The sequence below is a fragment of the Canis lupus genome, unplaced genomic scaffold (assembly GCF_003254725.2).
Source record: "Canis lupus dingo isolate Sandy unplaced genomic scaffold, ASM325472v2 SANDYSCAFF101, whole genome shotgun sequence".
Taxonomy (NCBI): Eukaryota; Metazoa; Chordata; class Mammalia; order Carnivora; family Canidae; genus Canis; species Canis lupus.
The window spans coordinates 269495-288099 of record NW_026019482.1 but is presented as its reverse complement, the minus strand read 5'-3'; the positions used below and the strand labels follow the sequence as shown (position 1 = coordinate 288099).

General features: G+C 50.2%; 1 protein-coding gene across 1 annotated transcript; it reads right to left on the bottom strand.

The window, feature by feature from the left end:
• Window positions 1-835: 835 nt before the first annotated feature.
• On the bottom strand, window positions 836-10172 carry LOC112661492 (collagen alpha-1(I) chain-like). Its single transcript, XM_049107988.1, has 5 exons — window positions 10141-10172; window positions 9895-9935; window positions 3471-4447; window positions 2452-3346; window positions 836-2288 (listed from the first exon to the last, which is right to left on the bottom strand). Exons 1-5 carry the CDS (start codon window positions 10170-10172, stop codon window positions 1885-1887), a joined length of 2349 nt encoding a protein of 782 aa, XP_048963945.1. The 3' UTR covers window positions 836-1884.
• Between the last annotated feature and the right edge of the window lie 8433 nt (window positions 10173-18605).

Here is an 18605-nt window from a genome sequence, read left to right as displayed (position 1 = left end):
TCCCGGGTCTCCAGGATCGTGCCGTGAGCCAAAGGCAGGCGCCAAACCACTGTGCCACCCAGGGATCCCTAGTCAAACATTTAGAGCTAACTTCTACTCTGCAGGTAGAAGGTCTAGTGAAACAGCAGTCCACTGACGCCAGGTCCCAACTGGGGAATTCTGGGGGATGGATACACCGCTCAGTCACTTGTGGCAGTGACAGCACAGATCCTGTCTCCACTCAGAGAGGGTAGGCTGAGAGAGAGGTCTAGGAGGCACAGGAACAAAATACAGCGTGTGCACCACGTTTGAGTCCTGATGGGAATAAAACCAACCGTCAAGGGACCCCTGGGTGGCTTAGAAGTTGAGCATCTGCCTTTGGCTCAGCACATGATCCCAGGGTCCTGGGATCGAGTCCCACATCAGGTTCCCCGCAGGAAGCCTGCCTCTCCCTCTGCCTATGTCTCTGCTTCTCTCTCAGTATCTCTCATGAATAAATAAACTAAAAAAAAAAAAACAACCAACTGTGGAGGAACATTTTCTTTTTCAGAAATGGCAAGTTTAAATTTGAAATAGGCACAAACTGACGTTAAGAAATCATGGAGAGGGGATCCCTGGGTGGCTCAGCGGGTTAGTGCCTGCCTTTGGCCCAGGGCGCGATCCTGGAGTCCTGGGATCGAGTCACGTGTCGGGCTCCCGGCATGGAGTCTGTTTCTCCCTCCTCCCCTGTCTCTCCCTTTCTCTCTCTCTATGTCTATCATAAATAAATAAATAAGTAAATAAATAAATATTTAAGAAAAAAAGAAATCATGGTGAATTTTCATAGGTGTGAAAATGCCACAAGTAAGAAAATGTCTTTTCTTCTAAAAGATTTTATTTATTTGAGAGACAGCCAGAGCGAGCGAGCGAGCAAGAGAGAGCATGGGGAAGGGCATGGAGAAGGACAAGCAGACTCCCTGCTGAGGGCAGAGTCTGACCTCAATCCAAGACCCTGAGACCATGACCTGAGCTGAAACCAAGAGTCAGACAATCACCCAGGAGCCCTGGAAAATGCCTTTTTTATTTGAGATGCGACTGATGGTTTTCCAGGTGAAATGATGTGTTTAAGGTTTTCTTTGAAATTACTCCAGCAAAAAGAAAACTGAGATCAGTAAAACAAGTATGGCAAAATGCTAATGATTGCCAAAGCTGGGTGACATATATGAAGTCCACTGCTCTATTCTGTGTATGTGTAGATGCTTTCATCAATAAAAGTATACAATAAATAAACCTATTAAATATTAAGAATTTGTATGTTTACATATATAAATATAAATAAGCCTATTAAAACATTATGATTTTCCATATAAAAAAATCTTACATAACAATTTGAATTTGTGTTGGTAAAACTGTATTGCTGAAATTCTTCTCAGCATCCTCCAAGTGCACCTTATACTTTCTCTGTATCCAAGATAAAAGTCGTCTGCTTCCTCAGCTGTTACATTAATAAGCCAGCTGTTCCTTCTGCATTCCCATCTCTGCTCTAGGACCGAAGTCTCAACAGGGCAGAATTTCAGTGACGCACCCTAACACCTCTAACACTAATATTTGTTGAATGAATAATTGTTTTTCTTGCCAGAAAATACTGAGTCGTGAATAGTCATTTCATAAATTTGAACGACGCTTCCATTCAACAATGGAATGATGAGCCAGTGCAACTTTTCAGTAATTAATGCATGAGTACAGCATTAGTTTTGCATCTTTTCAGAATTTCTTTTTTATAGTCCATACATTTTACAAGCCTGATAATACAGTATGGTCGCACATTAAGATTACTGGCAGGTTACAAAAGATTCACATTAAGTCGTCGCAAAAGCACATTCATGAAACTCCGCAGAAAATATTCAAAAATGTCTTGCACTTTTCTCAAGTACAACCTGACACGGGCACAGTTCGGTAGCGCGAGGCCGCCTGGGTGTCCGGCCGGGGGGGGGGGTCCACTCCTTGGGACTCGCGTCCTCCAGAACACGGTGTTTTGTCAGGAAACCCAGGGCGTGGGTTACAGTCTGCAAAGCCCAAATCAACATCTGATGGAAACTGGCTTCTGAGCAAACAAGAAACGGTTTTTGAAGAACAGAATTCCTTACTGGTCGCTTCCGGGGCCCCGGAGCCCACGAAAATGGCTTTTAGTGACTTAGGGCGGGTCACGGGGTTAACGGCCTCCTCGGGCGAGGGCGCCACGTAGATCCGTGAGAGGAAAGAGTGTCTTCGAGCTGGGTTCTCCGCTTCCCACGCAGGGCTGGAGGATTCGCAGGCCGGAAAGTGTCGACCTTGCAAGATAAAACGGCTATTCTACCGGCAAATCGGGTTTCCCCAGGAGCAGCAGAGGCGCTGCAGCCTGGAAGCAGCCGGCGGGAAACGCTTTTATATGGAAGGGGGTGGGCGGGGCTGTATGGAAGGAAAGCCCATTGGAGGGCGGTGGCGGCTTCTCACTGGCTGAGTGCGGCGGCAGCTTCTCATTGGCTGCAGGTGATGGTGGTGGCTTCTCATTGGCTGAGCGTGGCAGAGGCTTCTCATTGGCTGCCGGTGATGGTGGTGGCTTCTCATTGGCTGAGCGTGGCAGAGGCTTCTCATTGGCTGCCGGTGATGGCGGCGGCTTCTCACTGGCTGAGCGTGGCGGCGGCCCGCCCGGAAGTCTTGGCGCTTCCTGCCGCCCTGGGCCGGGTGAGGCCGGTTTCCGCTTGAGGCTGCCCGACGGCAGTTCCCGCGAGGTCTCCTCGGCTCGGCTCCGGCTCGGCTCCGGCTCCGGCTCCGGGGCAGCAGCAGGGGAGGCGCGGAGGCCCCGTGGAGCCCTGGCTTCCGGCCGGGCGGCGGAGCAGCTCGGGGCCTCGCCGCGGGGCGGGCAGGGGGAGCACGCGGCCTCCGCCTCGAGCTGTGCGGGCGGAGGCACCTGGGCCCCGAGCCCAAGGCGCGTCCGTCCCGCGGCCCCGTCTGCCTCCGGCCGGCCTCCCGGACGCCCCCTGTGCCCGCCCGTGGCCGCCGCGGGAGCCCTCCCCGGCGCAGCGGCCCTCGGGGCCCCCCGGGGACGAGGACGGGGACGGGGACGGCGGCGCGGCTCCGGCACGTCCTGCCCCCGCGTGGCCCCGCGTGCCCGTGTGGCGGTGTCGGCCGCCGCCGCCTGCAGCTGGGACGAAGCCGCCCGTACCTCGACGCTCCTCGGCGGCCGCGGCTCCCCGTGGGTCGGGCCGTGGCTGCTGCGTCGTGTTCCGCGTCCCTGTCGGGCGGCCCGTGTCCTCGCCGCGAAGCACGGGCCTGGGCCGGGGGCGAGGGCGGGCGCGTCACCGGGATCAGCGCCCTCAGGACCCCGAGCGCCCGGCGAGGCCCGCGCCTGCAGCCCCGGGAGTGGGGCCGGAGCCGGGCCCGTCGGGGGAAGCCCTGGCCTCGGCCTCGGGGGCGCAGGGGTGAGGCCCCGCCGTGCAGCCCGCCCCGCCCCGCGGCTCCCTGCGCCCCACCCGGCCGAGGGCGGCGCTTGTCCCCGTGGCCGCGCCGCCGCCGCCGGAGCCTCCCCCGGGGCTGGAGGCCGCGTGCCCAGCGCCGACCACGCCGGGCCGCCTGCGGGGGGCCGGGGCCAGCCTGAGCCGCCGGAAGGGCCCCGCCCCCGCCCCCGCGTGCGCCTGCCCAGGGCCTGACCGGTCGCCGCAGACCTGGGGCCGAGGCCGGACACGGATCCCTGAGAGGCCCCGTCGGCCGCCCCGGGCCCCCGCGGTGTCCCCGAGCTGCCCGGCCTCTCCCAGCGCCCGGGGCGTGCCCGGCCCGTCCTCCCGCCCCGTCCTCGGGAACGCGGCCGCCACCTCCCGGGAGCCCGGAGTTCTCCGGAGGACACGCGGCCGCTCGCCCAGACCCGGTGCGCGCTGGTCGCCGCAGGTGCCCCCCCCGTGCCCGGCAGCCCGACGCCACGCGGGCCCCTGGACGTTCCCTCCGCCCCTCGTCCTGCGGGCCGCGGTGTCCCTCGGTCGGCGCAGGCTCCGCTCACCGCGGGTGCCTGGGGCCCGTGTGCCGGCGTCGCGGAGCCCCTGCCTGCTGGGAGCGCGGCTCTGGCGCCGGCAGGGGTCGAGAGCGAGGGCAGCCGCGGGGGGCTCGGCGGCTCTGCGGCGGCTTCGTTCCAGCGACGAGGACGCAGCCCGCAGCGCAGACGCCGCCTTCGCTAGCGAGCGAGTCGGGGTCCCCCGTGGGTGCCGTGGGGGGCGCGAGCGGCCGCGTCTGGGTCCCGCCGGCTTGCTGCGGAGGCGCCTCCACCCCGGGGCGCCGCGCTCTGGGGCCCTCGTGCCCGCGGCCGCCGAGTGCTCCGCCGCCCCGTCCCGCTGCGGCCCGCGCAGGCCCCGCCCAGTCCTGTGCTCTGCCGGCGGCGGCCCGTGTCCGTCCTGACGCCCGCCCCGCGAGGGCCGCCCTGGGGACCCCGGGCCCGAGGCCGCCCTGGTGGATGAGGCCTCTTGGGATACGAACAAGATTCAGCCTCTGCGGAGGGCGGAAGTGGTTTTTCTGTTGAAACACGGAGCCCCTGCGGTAGCGCGTGCCCCGAGACTCCCCGCCCTTTGCTCCGCGTGCGCGGCGGGCGCTGCTGGGGCCTGCGGTCGCGCCCGCCGCTCCGTGCTGGCTGCGTGTTTCCAGAAGGGTGAGCCTCCGTTCACATTCGATTGCCTTTTCTTGGTCCCACACGGTTCTCCTTGTCCTTACTCCCACCCCGGGATTGTGTTTATTTCCTAGACAAAGGCACTTGTATCTTTGTTTCTCTGGTTCCCGCCGAGGTTAGGAGCCCTGCCTTCCCTGCCCAGAGCACGTGGTCAGGATTTTTTTCCCCTGGCGAAACGCCTTTTGGAGTTGTTTTCTTTTCTTTCTTTCTTTTCTTTCTTTCTTTCTTTCTTTCTTTCTTTCTTTCTTCCTTTCTTTTTTTTTTTTTAAGATCTGAAGCATTAAAAATGTAGTTATTTCAGCTTGAGAGTGGGGAGAGATCACAGATTGACTTTTAAGTTACTCTGAGAAAAGTGATGATTTGTCTCAATAGTTAGATAAGCCCTTACCATACAAATAAAGATGCGGTGATCTTTCATGCCACCCCTTCTTTCCTAAAGAGGAGACCCCGCCTCTTCTGTGGCCACTCACCCAGTGGTGATGCATGTTCCTCCTGAACTGTCTGTGGAAGTTTTGTACTTCTGGTTTGGCAGGTAAAGATCTGTTACATTTGAGCCACCCAGAACCTGGATTCCTTGCTAAGGTACCAGCAATATATCTTACTTACTTATTTATTTAAATATTTAATTTATTTATTCATGAGAAAGAGAGAGAGAGGCAGAGACACAGGCAGAGGGAGACACAGGCTCCATGCAGGGAGCTCGATGTGGGACTCGATCCCGGGTCTCCAGGATCAGGCCCTGGGCTGAAGGTGGCGCTAAACCGCTGAGCCCACCCAGGCTGCCCAACATATCATATTTAGATAGAAAATTTCAGAGAAAGAAAATGTTCAAGTGCCCAAAGTTAGTAAAAATGAAATATGGTATGCTAATATTGCTAATATTTCCATATACACAAAAGATATTTTTCCTTTGTACGTTTGTTTCCTTTCTTGTGTTTGATGGCTTATGGTATGATTTACACATACATCCCTCCCCCTGAGTCTCACACTTCCTGAAACAGATAGGACACATGCAGCATCACCCTTGTGGGGAGAGGTGGCTGCTCTTTGACTAGCCGTTGGCTCTCAGGGATGGACATCAAGGGTTTCTGACTCTGCCCTGTGTGACTCTCACCCACATGGCACTTTGGTTATAGAATTGTCTGAAAAATGGAAGGAATAGATATAGAATACTTTATCCAACCAGAAAATTGACTTGATAATTAAAGATAAATTCAACAAGATTTGAAATGAAATGTTTTTTGAAAACCTCTGAGGCCCCAATTCTGCTATTATCATAACCACTGACAGGAGATAGATTTGGAAAATGTCATACAGTACCCGAATAAGCAAGTCTCCTTCAGAAAACAGCTCTAGATTGACCTGTGGAGAGGCATGCTCACTTCCTCCTGGATTCATGGGTCGGTCAGCTGGGCAGTCTGCAATGCTGTCCTTTAGGGTGGCTGAGGAAGAGAAAATGTTTAATGTTCCTGTTTGGCTTAGCTCTTTTTTTGGTATATTTTTTTATTGGAGTTTGATTTGCCAACATATAGCATAACATCCACTGCTCATCCCATCAAGTGCCCCCCCTCAGATCCCATCACTCAGTCACCCCATCCCCCCCCCACCTCCCCTTCCACTACCCCTGTTTGCTTCCCAGAGTTAGGAGTCTCTCATGTTCCATCACCCTATCTGATATTTCTCACTCATTTTCTCCCCTTTCCCCTATAATCCCTTTCACTGTTTTTTATATTCCCCGTATGAGTGGAACCATATGATGATTGTCCTCCGATTGACTCACTTCACTCAGCATCATACCCTCCAGTTCCGTCCACGTTGAAGCAGATAGTGGGTATTCATCCTTCTAATGGCTGAGGAATATCCCATTGTATACATAGACCACATTTCCTTTGTCCATTCTTCTTTCGATGGACACCGAGGCTCCTTCCACAGTTTGGCTATTGTGGACATTGCTGCTAGAAACATCGGGGTGCAGGTGTCCCGGCGTTTCACTGCATCTGTATCTTTGGGGTAAATCCCCAGCAGTGCAATTGCTGGGTCGTAGGGCAGGTCTATTTTTAACTCTTTGAGGAACCTCCACACAGTTTTCCAGAGTGGCTGTACCAGTTCACATTCCCACCAACAGTGCAAGAGGGTACCCCTTTCTCCACATCCTCTCCAACATTTGTGGTTTCCTGTCTTGTTGATTTTCCCCATTCTCACGGGTGTGAAGTGGGATCTCATTGTGGTTTTGATTTGTATTTCCCTGATGGCAAGTGATGTGGAGCATTTTCTCATGTGCTTGTTGGCCATGTGTGTGTCTTTGGTGAAATTTCTGTTCATGTCTCCTGCCCATTTCATGATTGGATTGGTTGTTTCTTGGGTTTTGAGTTTAACAAGTTCTTTATAGATCTTGGATATGAGCCCTTTGTCTGATTATGTCATTTGCAAATATCTTCTCCCATTCTGTAGATTGTCTTTTGGTTTTGTTGACTGTTTCTTTTGCTGTGCAGAAGCTTTTCATATTGATTAAGTTCCAATAATTCATTTTTGCTTTTGTTTCCTTTGCCTTCATAATTGTATCTTGCAAGAAGTTGCTGGTGGCCAAGTTCAAAAAGGGTGTTGCCTGTGTTCTCCTCTAGGATTTTGATGGAATCGTGTCTCACATTTAGATCTTTCATCCATTTTGAGTTTATATTTGTGTCTGGTGCAAGAGAGTGGTCTAGTTTCATTACTCTGCGTGTGGATGTCCAATTTTCCCAGCACCATTTATTGAAGAGACTGTCCTTCTTCCAGTGGATGGTCTTTCCTGTTTTGTCGAATATTAGCTGACCATAGAGTTGAGGGCCCATTTCTGAGTTCTCTATTCTGTTCCATTGATCTGTGTGTCTGTTTTTGTGACAGTACCACACTGTCTTGATGACCACAGCTTTGTAGTACAACCTGAAATCTGGCATTGTGATGCCCCCAGATATGGTTTTCTTTTTCAATATTCCCCTGGCTATTCGGGGTCTTTTCTGATTCCACACAAATCTTAAGATTACTTGTTCTAATTCTCTGAAGAAAGTCCATGGCATTTTGATAGGGATTGCATTGAATGTGAAAATTTCCCTGGATAGCATAGACATTTTCACCATATTAATTCTTCCAATCCATGAACATGGAATATTTTTCCATCTCTTTGTGTCTTCCTCAATTTCTTTAAGTGTTCTGTAGTTTTTAGGGTATAGATCCTTCACCTCTTTGGTTAGGTTTATTCCTAGGTATCTTACGCTTTTGGGTGCAATTGTAAATGGGGTTGACTCCTTAATTGCTGTTTCTTCAGTCTCATTGTTAGTGTATAGAAATGCCACTGATTTCCGGGCATTGATTTTGTATCCTGCCACTTTGCCAAATTGCTGTATGAGTTCTGGCAACCTTGGGGTGGAGTCTTTTGGGTTTTCTATGCACAGTATCATGTCATCTGCTAAGAGGGAGAGTTTGACGACTTCTTTGCCAATTTGAATGCCTTTTATTTCTTTTTGTTGCCTGATTGCTGAGGCTAGGACTTCTAGTACTATGTCGAATAGCAGTGGTGAGAGTGGACATCCCTGTTGTGTTCCTGATCTTAGGGGAAAGGCTCCCAGTGTTTCCCCATTGAGAATGATATTTGCTGTGGGCTTTTCATAGATGGCTTTTAAGATGCTGAGGAATGTTCCCTCTATCCCTACACTCTGAAGAGTTTCTATCAGGAATGGATGCTGTATTTTGTCAAATGTTTTCTCTGCATCTATTGAGAGGATCATATGGTTCTTGTTTTTTCTCTTGTTGATATGATCTATCACATTGATTGCTTTCCGAGTGTTGAACCAGCCTTGCATCCTGGGGATAAATCCCACTTGGTCATGGTGAATTATCTTCTTAATGTACTGTGAGAGGACTCAGGCCCCCAGCTCTGCCCAGACCAGGGCCGGGACCTGCTGAGGATCAAGGTGTTCCTCACGAAAGCAGTTCACAGCACACGACTGGTAGACAGCTGCTCTCCAGGGCAGCCCAGGTCCCATGTGTGCCCCTTACCTTGGGCCATCCTGGGCAGAGGGTCAGAGCGAGGGCAAGGGTCTGAGGTCTCTACCACTGTCAGTGGCCTGCAGCACAGCCCAGTGGGTGGGGACAGGCCCGAACTAGCGACACGTGGGCAGACTGCCTGGAGACAATGGCAGAGGCAAGCAGAGGACCTATTCAGGGTCTTCGAGGGCTGACAGGCCTACAAAGGACCCCTGCCTCCCTCCCCGCAAAGGATCCCAGCCCCTGTGGGATTCACGTAGCCTAAAATTAACCATTTTAAACTGAGAAACCACCACCTCTCTCTCCATCCAAGATACTGGATCCACACCCCCAAAAGGAAAGCCGGTGCCCATTTAGCGGCCCTCCCCGATGCCCTGACCCCAGCCCCTGGGGTCACAGTGGACCCCTGCATGGACAGTCCACAGCACTGCTGTACGAGACTCCACAGGTGCTGCTGCTTTGCAGTTACCCCTGCAGCTGGGTAATTTCATAGTTCTCAGTGTATTTTCAAGGTTGACTAGACCCGTTTCATCTTTGAGTTTCTTTTTGAGCAGCTGTAACCATCTGTCCCGTGTTGTTCAGGCCCAGAGTCTTCCTTGGGCTGTCTTCCTGTGCGGCTGCTTACTAGCTATGGAGGGGATGTGCTCAGCTGCATCACTCAGTTTACTGCGTACAAGTCCCAAGCACAGGAATGGGTTAGGACTAGCTCTCAGCAATGACACAGTGGATTAGCAGGTAGGAAACAGAAGAGTAGACTGTGCCCGTTACATGGTAAGGAAGTTTAGGAGAAAAAGAGCTCTGGGAGATTATAAGAAATAGCCCAGTTCATAGCTTCAGAAAAATGAGCCCTTTGTTCTGAGCCAAAGCTCTGGAAGATGGAGGAACATTTAATTTATCACAAGAAATGATAAAGTAAAGGAAGGAAAGAAGTTAGACCATCTGCTAGGACCTCTCCTCTGCACCTGCCATTCTGTGAGCCTGGTGGGAAGCCCGTGCCCATCTCCTTCCACAGAGAGCAGAGCCCAGGGTCCATATGACAGGCTGGGCAGAGAGACACACCTGCAGTCTGGGTCACCTATTGTACCTGAGCTGAGCGTGAGGCCTTCTTCCTGTGTCCGGGACCCAAACACTGCGGTGCCGCTTCTGCCTCACAGAAGGTCAACGCTTAGAGCTTGTGGGCAAGCTCCTCTCGTAGCTTGATCTGGAGCCACGCGGCCGCTTACCTGCAAAGCAGCTCTTCACCTTCAGGTAGCCCACGACCAGCCTGAGGATGCAGAGCTTGTCAAGCCGGGCTGCACGTCCTCGGGGTAGGGCAGCAAGGTGGTCAGTTTGCTCAGCTCTGGATTCCAACGGTCCGGTGCTGCTTCAAAGGGTTGCATTTGGCTCCCTCTGGAGGCTGTGGCTCAGGACTTGGCAGGGAGAGAGCAGCAATCATTCTCTACCTCCCTCTGTACCTTCACCGGAGTCACCCGCAGGGCCCCCAGGCCATGCCGGACGCCATCTGGCCCCAGGTCCTGGTGCTTGGAGGCAGGGACCCTTGTCCTTCAGGTTCGGGTTCTGTCCTCACTGCCCTCCTGGCCGGCGGGCCCTATTCATACTGTGCACATGCGAGACCTGGTGGCCCTCAAGGCACTAGGGGCCCAGGACTGGTCATCCCCTCCCAACTTTCTGGTAGCCTGACATGTTTGCAACCATTTTTTAAAAAGATTTTATTTACTTATTCATGAGAGACACAGAGGCAGAGACACAGGGAGAGCGAGAAGCAGGCTCCCTGCGGGGAGCCCAACGTGGGACTCGATCCCAGGATCCCGGGGTCACGCCCAGGGCCGAAGAAGGCCAGTGCCCAACTGCTGAGCCACCCAGGGGCCCCAATATCCACACATAAATTTTAAATGAGTAAATCTCCATACTACAATTAACACTGAAAAAGCTGAAGCTCCATTTAAGAAATTATAGTTAAGAATTGAGCCTACACACAGACACAAACACACACACACATTAACATACATCTACATGTATACTCTCTTTCTCTGCATGCACACACCCATGCACACCCCAGACCAATGTACATCATAATTACATTGTTAAAAACCAGGGATGGGGAGAGCCAAAGGAAAAAAGACCCATTTCATACAGACAAATAAAGACAGAATAAATGACTTCTCGTCAGAAAAAATGCAAACCAAAGCACAACAGGGTGATATCTTTAATGTTCCAAAAGAAGGGAGCTGTTAACCCAGAATCTCGTATCTGGAGAAATGATCCTTCAAAATGAGGGCAAATTAAAGAAATTTTCAGACAAAAATTCAAAGATTGTATCTCCAGAAGATTTGAGCTACAAAAATACTAAAGAAATTTCTTCAAGCTGAAGAAAAATGGCATTAGGTAGAAATGTGGATCTCCACGAATGAATGAACAATGTTGTAGACAATAAAAAATTTAATGATTTTATTTAAATGGTAATTGTGTAAATAAAAACAGTATTGCATCATGGGGCTTGCAACATATGTAGAAGTAGAATTTGTGAAAACAATAACACAAAGGATGGGAAGTGGAATTACATTGTTGTGAGGTGCTTATGTCGTCCATGAAGTAGTACAATATTATTTGAAAGTAGACAGTAATAAGTTAAGATGTGCATTTTATGCCTTATGGCAACCACTGAAAAAATAAAACAGAAGTACAGCTAATCTGTACTTATTAGAGGAGAAACATGAGATACTAAAGAAGAATGAGGGGATCCCTGGGTGGCGCAGCGGTTTAGCGCCTGCCTTTGGCCCAGGGCGCGATCCTGGAGACCCGGGATCGAATCCCACGTCGGGCTCCCGGTGCATGGAGCCTGCTTCTCCCTCTGCCTATGTCTCTGCCTCTCTCTCTCTCTCTGTATGACTATCATAAATAAATAAAAATTAAAAAAAAAAAGAATGAAATCCAAAGGTAGTAAGGAAAAGAGGAAAAATAACAAAGATGGAACAAAGAAAAAACAGCGAGATGGCAGACTTAACCCTATTGATTGTGACAAAAATGTAAACAGAGGATATCAGACTGACCTGATATATGGTGTCTGGAAGAAACCCAATTAAAAGGTAAAGACACAGATTAAAGTGAAAAGATTGGAAAAAGACATACTATGTACACACTAGACATAGGAAATCTGGAGGTGCTGACAAAGAAGACTCACCAAAGAGAAAGATATTTTCATAATATTAAAAAGGTCATACCAATCATATATGCATTTAATAACAGAGTTTCAAATATGTGAAGCAAGAACTGACGTAACTGCCAGGAGAGACAGGCGAATCCATTAACTAGAGTTGGGGACTTCTGCGCTATTCTCTCAGTAACTAATAGGACAGATTGCTAGAAAATCAAGGACATACAAGACATGAACGCTATCCTCTAACTTGGTATGATTGACATTTATAAAACAGTGTACCCAACGACTGCAGAATATAGATTCTTTTCATGCACATGCAAAAATTCACCACGGGAGACCATAAAACAAGCCTTAGTACATTTAAATAGATTCAAATCATTTAATCATCATAGAGTATATTCTCAGACCACAATATTTGTGAATCAATAATTAAAACATCTGAAAAGTCCTCAAATATATGAAAATCAATACATTTTAAAATAACTCATGGGCCAAAGAAGAAATCACAGGGAAAATAAAAACATTTCTAAGTGGTAATGAAAGACAACATGCCAAAATTTGTGGGGTACAGTTAAAAGATGATTGTGTAGAAGGAAGATTATAATCTTATATAAGTAAAGGAGGAAGTTTTACAGTCAGTGATCTGGGTTGCCTCCTTAAGAAGCTAGAAACACAAGAATAAACTAAGCCCAAAGCATGTAGAAGGAAAGGAAATAATCAAGTTAAAGCAGAACAATAAAACAAAATGGAGGAGCTAAATGAACCAAAAACTGAAAATATCAACAAAATTGTTAATCATCCAGCTAGAGTAATCAGTTCCCGCCAAAAAGAAAATGCAAATTACCAACAGCAAGGAAAAAAGGGAGATAGTTCTAGATCCTACAGACATTGAGAGGAGAAAATCTTTGTGACCCTGCAATATGCAAAGATGCCTTAGATGGGACACCAAAATCACTAACCGTAGCAGAAAAAGATTGATAAACTGGACTTCACCAAAATTAAAAAACCGAAAAGGCAAGCCACAGAATGGGAAACAATACCTGCAGTACATGTAGCTGAGACAGGAATTGTATCCAGAATACATGAAGGACTTTCACTAACCAATTAGAAATGGGCAAATAATTTGAATAGATACCTCATTAAAGAAAATATGCGGGGATCCCTGGGTGGCTCAGAGGTTTAGCGCCTGCCTTTGGCCCAGGGCGCGATCCTGGAGTCCCGGGATCGAGTCCTGCATCGGGCTCTCGGCATGGAGCCTGCTTCTCCCTCCTCCTGTGTCTCTCCCTCTCTCTCTCTTTCTCTCTCTCTCTTCTCTCTATGTCTATCATAAATAAATAAATAAATCTTTAAAAAAAAGAAAATATGCTAATGACCAAAAAGCATGTAAGATCATAGGCACCATCATAATTCATCAGAAAATGCAAATTAAAGTAAATTACTTGTACACATACATTAAAATGGCCAAAATTCAGAAGATTGACACCCAAGTGTTGGAGGGGATTTAGAGTAACTGGAATTGCCATTAGTGGAAAACTTTGTTTCTTTTTTTTTTTTTAAACTTTCAGTTTCTTAAAATGTTAAACATGACCTAGTAATTCCATTCCTGTCTACCCACTGGAGTGAAATGAAAACATGTGTCTGCTGGGGACTATTTATAGCACTTTATCCATAATGGCCCCAAATGGGACAAGCCAGCCAAGTGGGTGAGGAGAGGCTCAATAGCTCAGCCCCCACCCCCACCCTGTAAGGCTCCTTGGAGCCTGCTAACCGGGGGACCCTGTCCCACGAGGTCTGCCCTGGTCTTCTCCAGCCAGATCCCAGCCCCTTTGAACAAGCCACAGAGAGGGGCTGGGTCTCTGTTGGGCAGCCCCCTCACCACCCAGCTTTGGTGACTTGGCCTCAACCCAGAGGATAACAGAAGTCTCCACCTCTTAGGTTGCCTGGGGATCAATGATAACACAGATGCCATGGTGCAGAACCTGTGCCATCCTTGTGTGGTTTGCTGACAATGTTAGTTTGTGTGTCCCATCACTGTATTATGTGGAAATGTGGACGATTTCATTTTACATTTAAAAAAATTAGGGCACTGGAGGATGTAACTAAGTTCAAAGGACTTTGGGTAGATTCGTTTGTTAAATCTTCACAAACTGCTTTGAAACAGAGCCCTGAGGAGGTTTGTAGGGCCACCAACACCTGGATTTGAATCAGCAGAACAAAATGGGCAAATTGGTATATGCTGATGTTTTTTACTCTTGGAAAAAAAAAAAGAAATACAATTTTCAGTATATATAACACTCTTAGGGACCCCTCACCCCATTTTATTGTATTTTATTTTATTTTATTTATTTTTTTATAATAAATTTATTTTTTATTGGTGTTCAATTTACCAGCATACAGAATAACATCCAGTGCTTAAACATCTTTTTCAATTAACCAGTGATGACTGGTTTCCGTACCCTGGAAAAATAACTTCTGATGAGCTGGTTCTGGGATACCTATGCCCCTACCAGGAAGTTTTATGATATATATATTTGTGGTAAAATACACACACCATAAATGTTACCATTTTAACCATTCAGTGGCATTAAGTACACTCCGGATGCTGTATAACCATCACCGCTATCGGGTTCCAGAACTTTTCCATCAGGCCAGGGAAACCCTTCACCTGGTAGCAGTCGCCTCCCCTCTCCCACTCCCTTGCAATTACTCATCTACTTTCTGGATTAGCTATTCTGGACATTTCACACATGGTGTCATGGGCCATTTGCCGTTTTGTACATGGCCTCGATCGCGGCACTTTACGCAGAATTAGGATCGGTACTTCTAGAGGCTTTGGAAATTTCTCACAAACCTGCCTCCAGGTGCTGGGAAGGAACCCTGTGCCCCTGGAGGCTGCTCCGGGTCTCCGCGTCCCTGGGGAAGTGCTCTGAGCCTGTGGATGCCGGCCAGGCTCTGCGGGGTCCCCCGGGGTCTGCCGGGTTCCCGGGCTCTGCGGGTCTCCCAGGCTCTGCGGGTTAGGGACACCTCCCGGCAGGGTGTACCCCGCTCCTCGGTGGTTAGGGACACTCCCGCAGGGTGTACCCCAGCTCCTTGGTGGTTAGGGACACTCCCGCAGGGTGTACCCCGCTCCTCGGTGGTTAGGGACACCGCCTGGCAGGGTGTACCCCGCTCCTCGGTGGTTAGGGACACTCCCGCAGGGTGTACCCCAGCTCCTCGGTGGTTAGGGACACCGCCTGGCAGGGTGTACCCCGCTCCTCGGTGGTTAGGGACACTCCCGCAGGGTATACCCCAGCTCCTTGGTGGTTAGGGACACCGCCTGGCAGGGTGTACCTCGCTCCTCGGTGGTTAGGGACACCGCCCGGCAGGGTGTACCCTAGCCCCTCGGTGGTTAGGAACACCGCCCGGCAGGGTGTATCCCGCTCTTCGGTGGTTAGGGACACTCCTGGCAGGGTGTATCCCACTCCTCGGTGGTTAGGGACACCGCCTGGCAGGGTGTACCCCGCTCCTCGGTGGTTAGGGACACTCCCGCAGGGTGTACCCCAGCTCCTTGGTGGTTAGGGACACCGCCTGGCAGGGTGTATCCCACTCCTCGGTGGTTAGGGACACTCCCGCAGGGTGTACCCGCTCCTCGGTGGTTAGGGACACTCCCGCAGGGTGTACCCCGCTCCTCGGTGGTTAGGGACACTCCCGCAGGGTGTACCCCGCTCCTCGGTGGTTAGGGACACTCCCGGCAGGTTGTACCCCAGCCCCTCGGTGGTTAGGAACACCGCCCGGCAGGGTGTATCCCGCTCTTCGGTGGTTAGGGACACTCCCGCAGGGTGTACCCCGCTCCTCGGTGGTTAGGGACACCGCCCGGCAGGGTGTACCCCAGCCCCTCGGTGGTTAGGGACACTCCCGCAGGGTGTACCCCAGCCCCTCGGTGGTTAGGGACACCGCCCGGCAGGGTGTATCCCGCTCTTCGGTGGCTGCTGGTGGAGCTGGGAGCGCCCAAGCGGGGGCCTGTGCGAGTGCGTGTTCGTGTTTGTGTGCCCAAGAGCCGCTCTGCCATTGTGCCCGCTGCGTGTGTGATGCTCCAGGTGCTTCAGGCTCCTGAAGAGTAGGCTTCGCACCCCTCAGGTATGGGGATGACGTAGGAGTGCTTTTATTTTAACTGATCATAGAATGAAAATAATCAAGGGCACTTAAAGAACACCAGTAATACGATACATTAGTGACCGACTGTATATGCTCCAGGAGGCATGATAGGCATCTCGGTGTTTTCCTTTGCACATCAGACCCCTTCCTTGAGTTTAATGAAGTTGATTCGAGGAGTGGAGGCAGAAACCCGGGGCCCAGTCCTGAGAGCAGCTTACTCCCAAGTGTTTGCAGACGTCAGAAGAGCACCCGGCCAACTGTGAGCTGCAGTCGGAGGGGTCTAGGGCCCGGGCTGAACGTGGAGGAAGGGAAGCGTTTCCTGCCCATCCCCCCAGCAGCGCCTTTGCAGTCCCTCCACAGCCATAGGTGGAGACCCCCCTGACAAGTAAGAGAGCCATGGTGGTGCCACAGAGACCACGCTCCTTCCTGGGTTCCTCTCCCTCTTCCTTCTCTTCCCGGGTGATGCAGAGGCCAGGCCGTTTCCAGCAAAATCTGGGAATGCATTTCATAGCCTGGGACTTAAGGGCCAGTGCTGCAGGTTCAGGGATCCATGCGCTACAGCCTCTTTATCTTTAATGTAATGGGGGCTGAAAAAGTGGTCTCTGAGTCTTTTACAATCTTTTCTCAAAAAAAGACTTTTAAGACTTCTGCTAATTCAGTGGCATCTTTATTCCTAGAATCACTTGAGTTTCAATGGTATTGCCTAATTTCCCTGTCCATGGTGTCCTCTAGTGTTTTTTCTCTGCATATTTTTAAAAAACAGATGATGTGGATAATGTATTAAACTGGACCCTTTGGACTTTACAACAAGGAAAACTTGGTAATAATTAATTGGATAAAGGGTATAGGCTTATACCGTATAGGCTTCCTAAAAGAACCAGGGTGTGTGTTTCATTGTATGATTGGACATGCTCTGCTCACTGTTAGCAAGGGCACTGGGTCTCGGTGCCTAGCACCTGTGGGGAGGAGCCAACATTGTTAGCGTGCTGGCTCTTTACTGAGGCCATCAGTGAGGCAGTGCACAACTGACGTATTTCGTTTCAGTCCTGCAGATTGGACAGGAGGAAGTTGCCAGCTGGAAAGTCTCCTGAGATTTAAGAGTGCAGAGGACCAGGGCCACTTACAAGTCAGCAATTGTCTACCTTCTTGAATTGCAAAAGCTGAATTATTTGGGCTCATGGCAGCGTTAGGGATGGGATCATCAAACTGTGGTATTCTGGAAGCCAGGATGTGATAGCCTGGAGGATCAGGGGATCCTGCCCCCCAAACCACTCTCGATAGGCCTGCTGCTGCTGAAGGCCTCTGTGCCTCTGGCTCTACCATAAATCTGGGTGGGGTGGTGGCCTGGGGACTGAGAGGTGTTCTTGGACTGTTTGGGGCCACCTGGCCATCCCAGTTCTTTGTTCCCACTGTTTTGGAGGCAGAGAGAAGGCTGGGCCAGAAGCCACTGACTAAAGAGATAGGACCAATAGTCATGGCAGGACTCAGGAAATCAATCAATTGGCATCAAAATAGTGTTTGGGACAGTGTCAGCGAAGGGTGCCCTGGCGCAGGAGCCTCTTACTGTTCAGTCCCCAAGGCCACCTCCAGGATAGTTACCTCCCCTCTCAGAATGCTGTCCCCAGGCAATAACCCTTTTAGTAGGGCCACAGAGAACAGAAGGGAGCAGAAATCAAGTCTTCCGTGCAGGGGGAACCCAGCCAGCCAAGCTGTCCATTGAGCAGGACGTCACTTTCTCCCTATCCAGAGGGGCGTGATGTGTTATTCAGACCACTGATGACTGGATTTACATTTCCTTTTCTGAAAGAGAGTTTTTATTCTGATTGCTCTGCTTTCCTTCCTTGATTAGGTTAGATATCTGGGTAACTGTTAAATCCATGGTTGCAAGATCATGAAACTGAACATTTTCACCTTCCATGATGCGTGTACAGCACCCCCAGGTTTTCAGCTTGTTGCAGTATGATCTACTTGGATCCAGTCCTGAGCCATCTTCCAAAGGAAGAGGAGTTTTTTGTGATTGAAAGGATTGTTGCATTATGAGAAGTGCAGTCTTTGGAATAATTAGTTAGGGAAAGGGTGTGTGTACATGTGTATGCAAATCTGCATGCATACTCGGGAACCAAGGGGTGGACTGTGGTTGAATATGTAATGTTTTTTGCTTGCTCTGTTGTATTAATTGTAAGTGGCTGTTGTAACAAATTTCTTGGTGGCTTAAAACAACACAAATGTGTTCTCTTAGAGTTCTGTAAGGAGTCGGAGGTTTAATATAGGTTTCACCAGGCTAGACTTAAGGTGGTTAGCAGGGCTGTATTTCTTTCTAGAGGCTCCAGGGGAGAAGCTGTTTCCTGTTCATTCAGCTTGTTGGTAGGATTCAACAAGTTGTCGGACTGAGGTCCCATTTCCTTGCTGGTTATGAGCTGAGGGCCATTCCCTTCTTCTTTTCTTCTCTTTTTTTTTCTTCTTCTTCTTTCCTTCTTCTCTTTCTTCTTCTTTCTTCTTCTTTCTTCTTTCTTCTTTCCTTCCTCCTCCTCCTCCTTCCTCCTCTCCTCCTCCTCCTCCTCCTCCTTCCTCCTCCTCCTTCTGTCTTCCTCCTCCTTCTTCCTTCCTCCTCCTCCTTCCTTCTTTCTTCCTCCCCTTCTTTCT

Coding starts and splice junctions, on each gene's coding strand:
- LOC112661492 (XM_049107988.1), bottom strand. CDS start 10,172: ATGGCGTCCGGCATGGCCTGGGGGCCCTGCGG. Junction 9,936..10,140: donor ATGGCCTGGGGGCCCTGCGG/GTGACTCCGGTG, acceptor CTGCATCCTCAG/GCTGGTCGTGGGCTACCTGA. Junction 4,448..9,894: donor GGTGAAGAGCTGCTTTGCAG/GTAAGCGGCCGC, acceptor TCGTATCCCAAG/AGGCCTCATCCACCAGGGCG.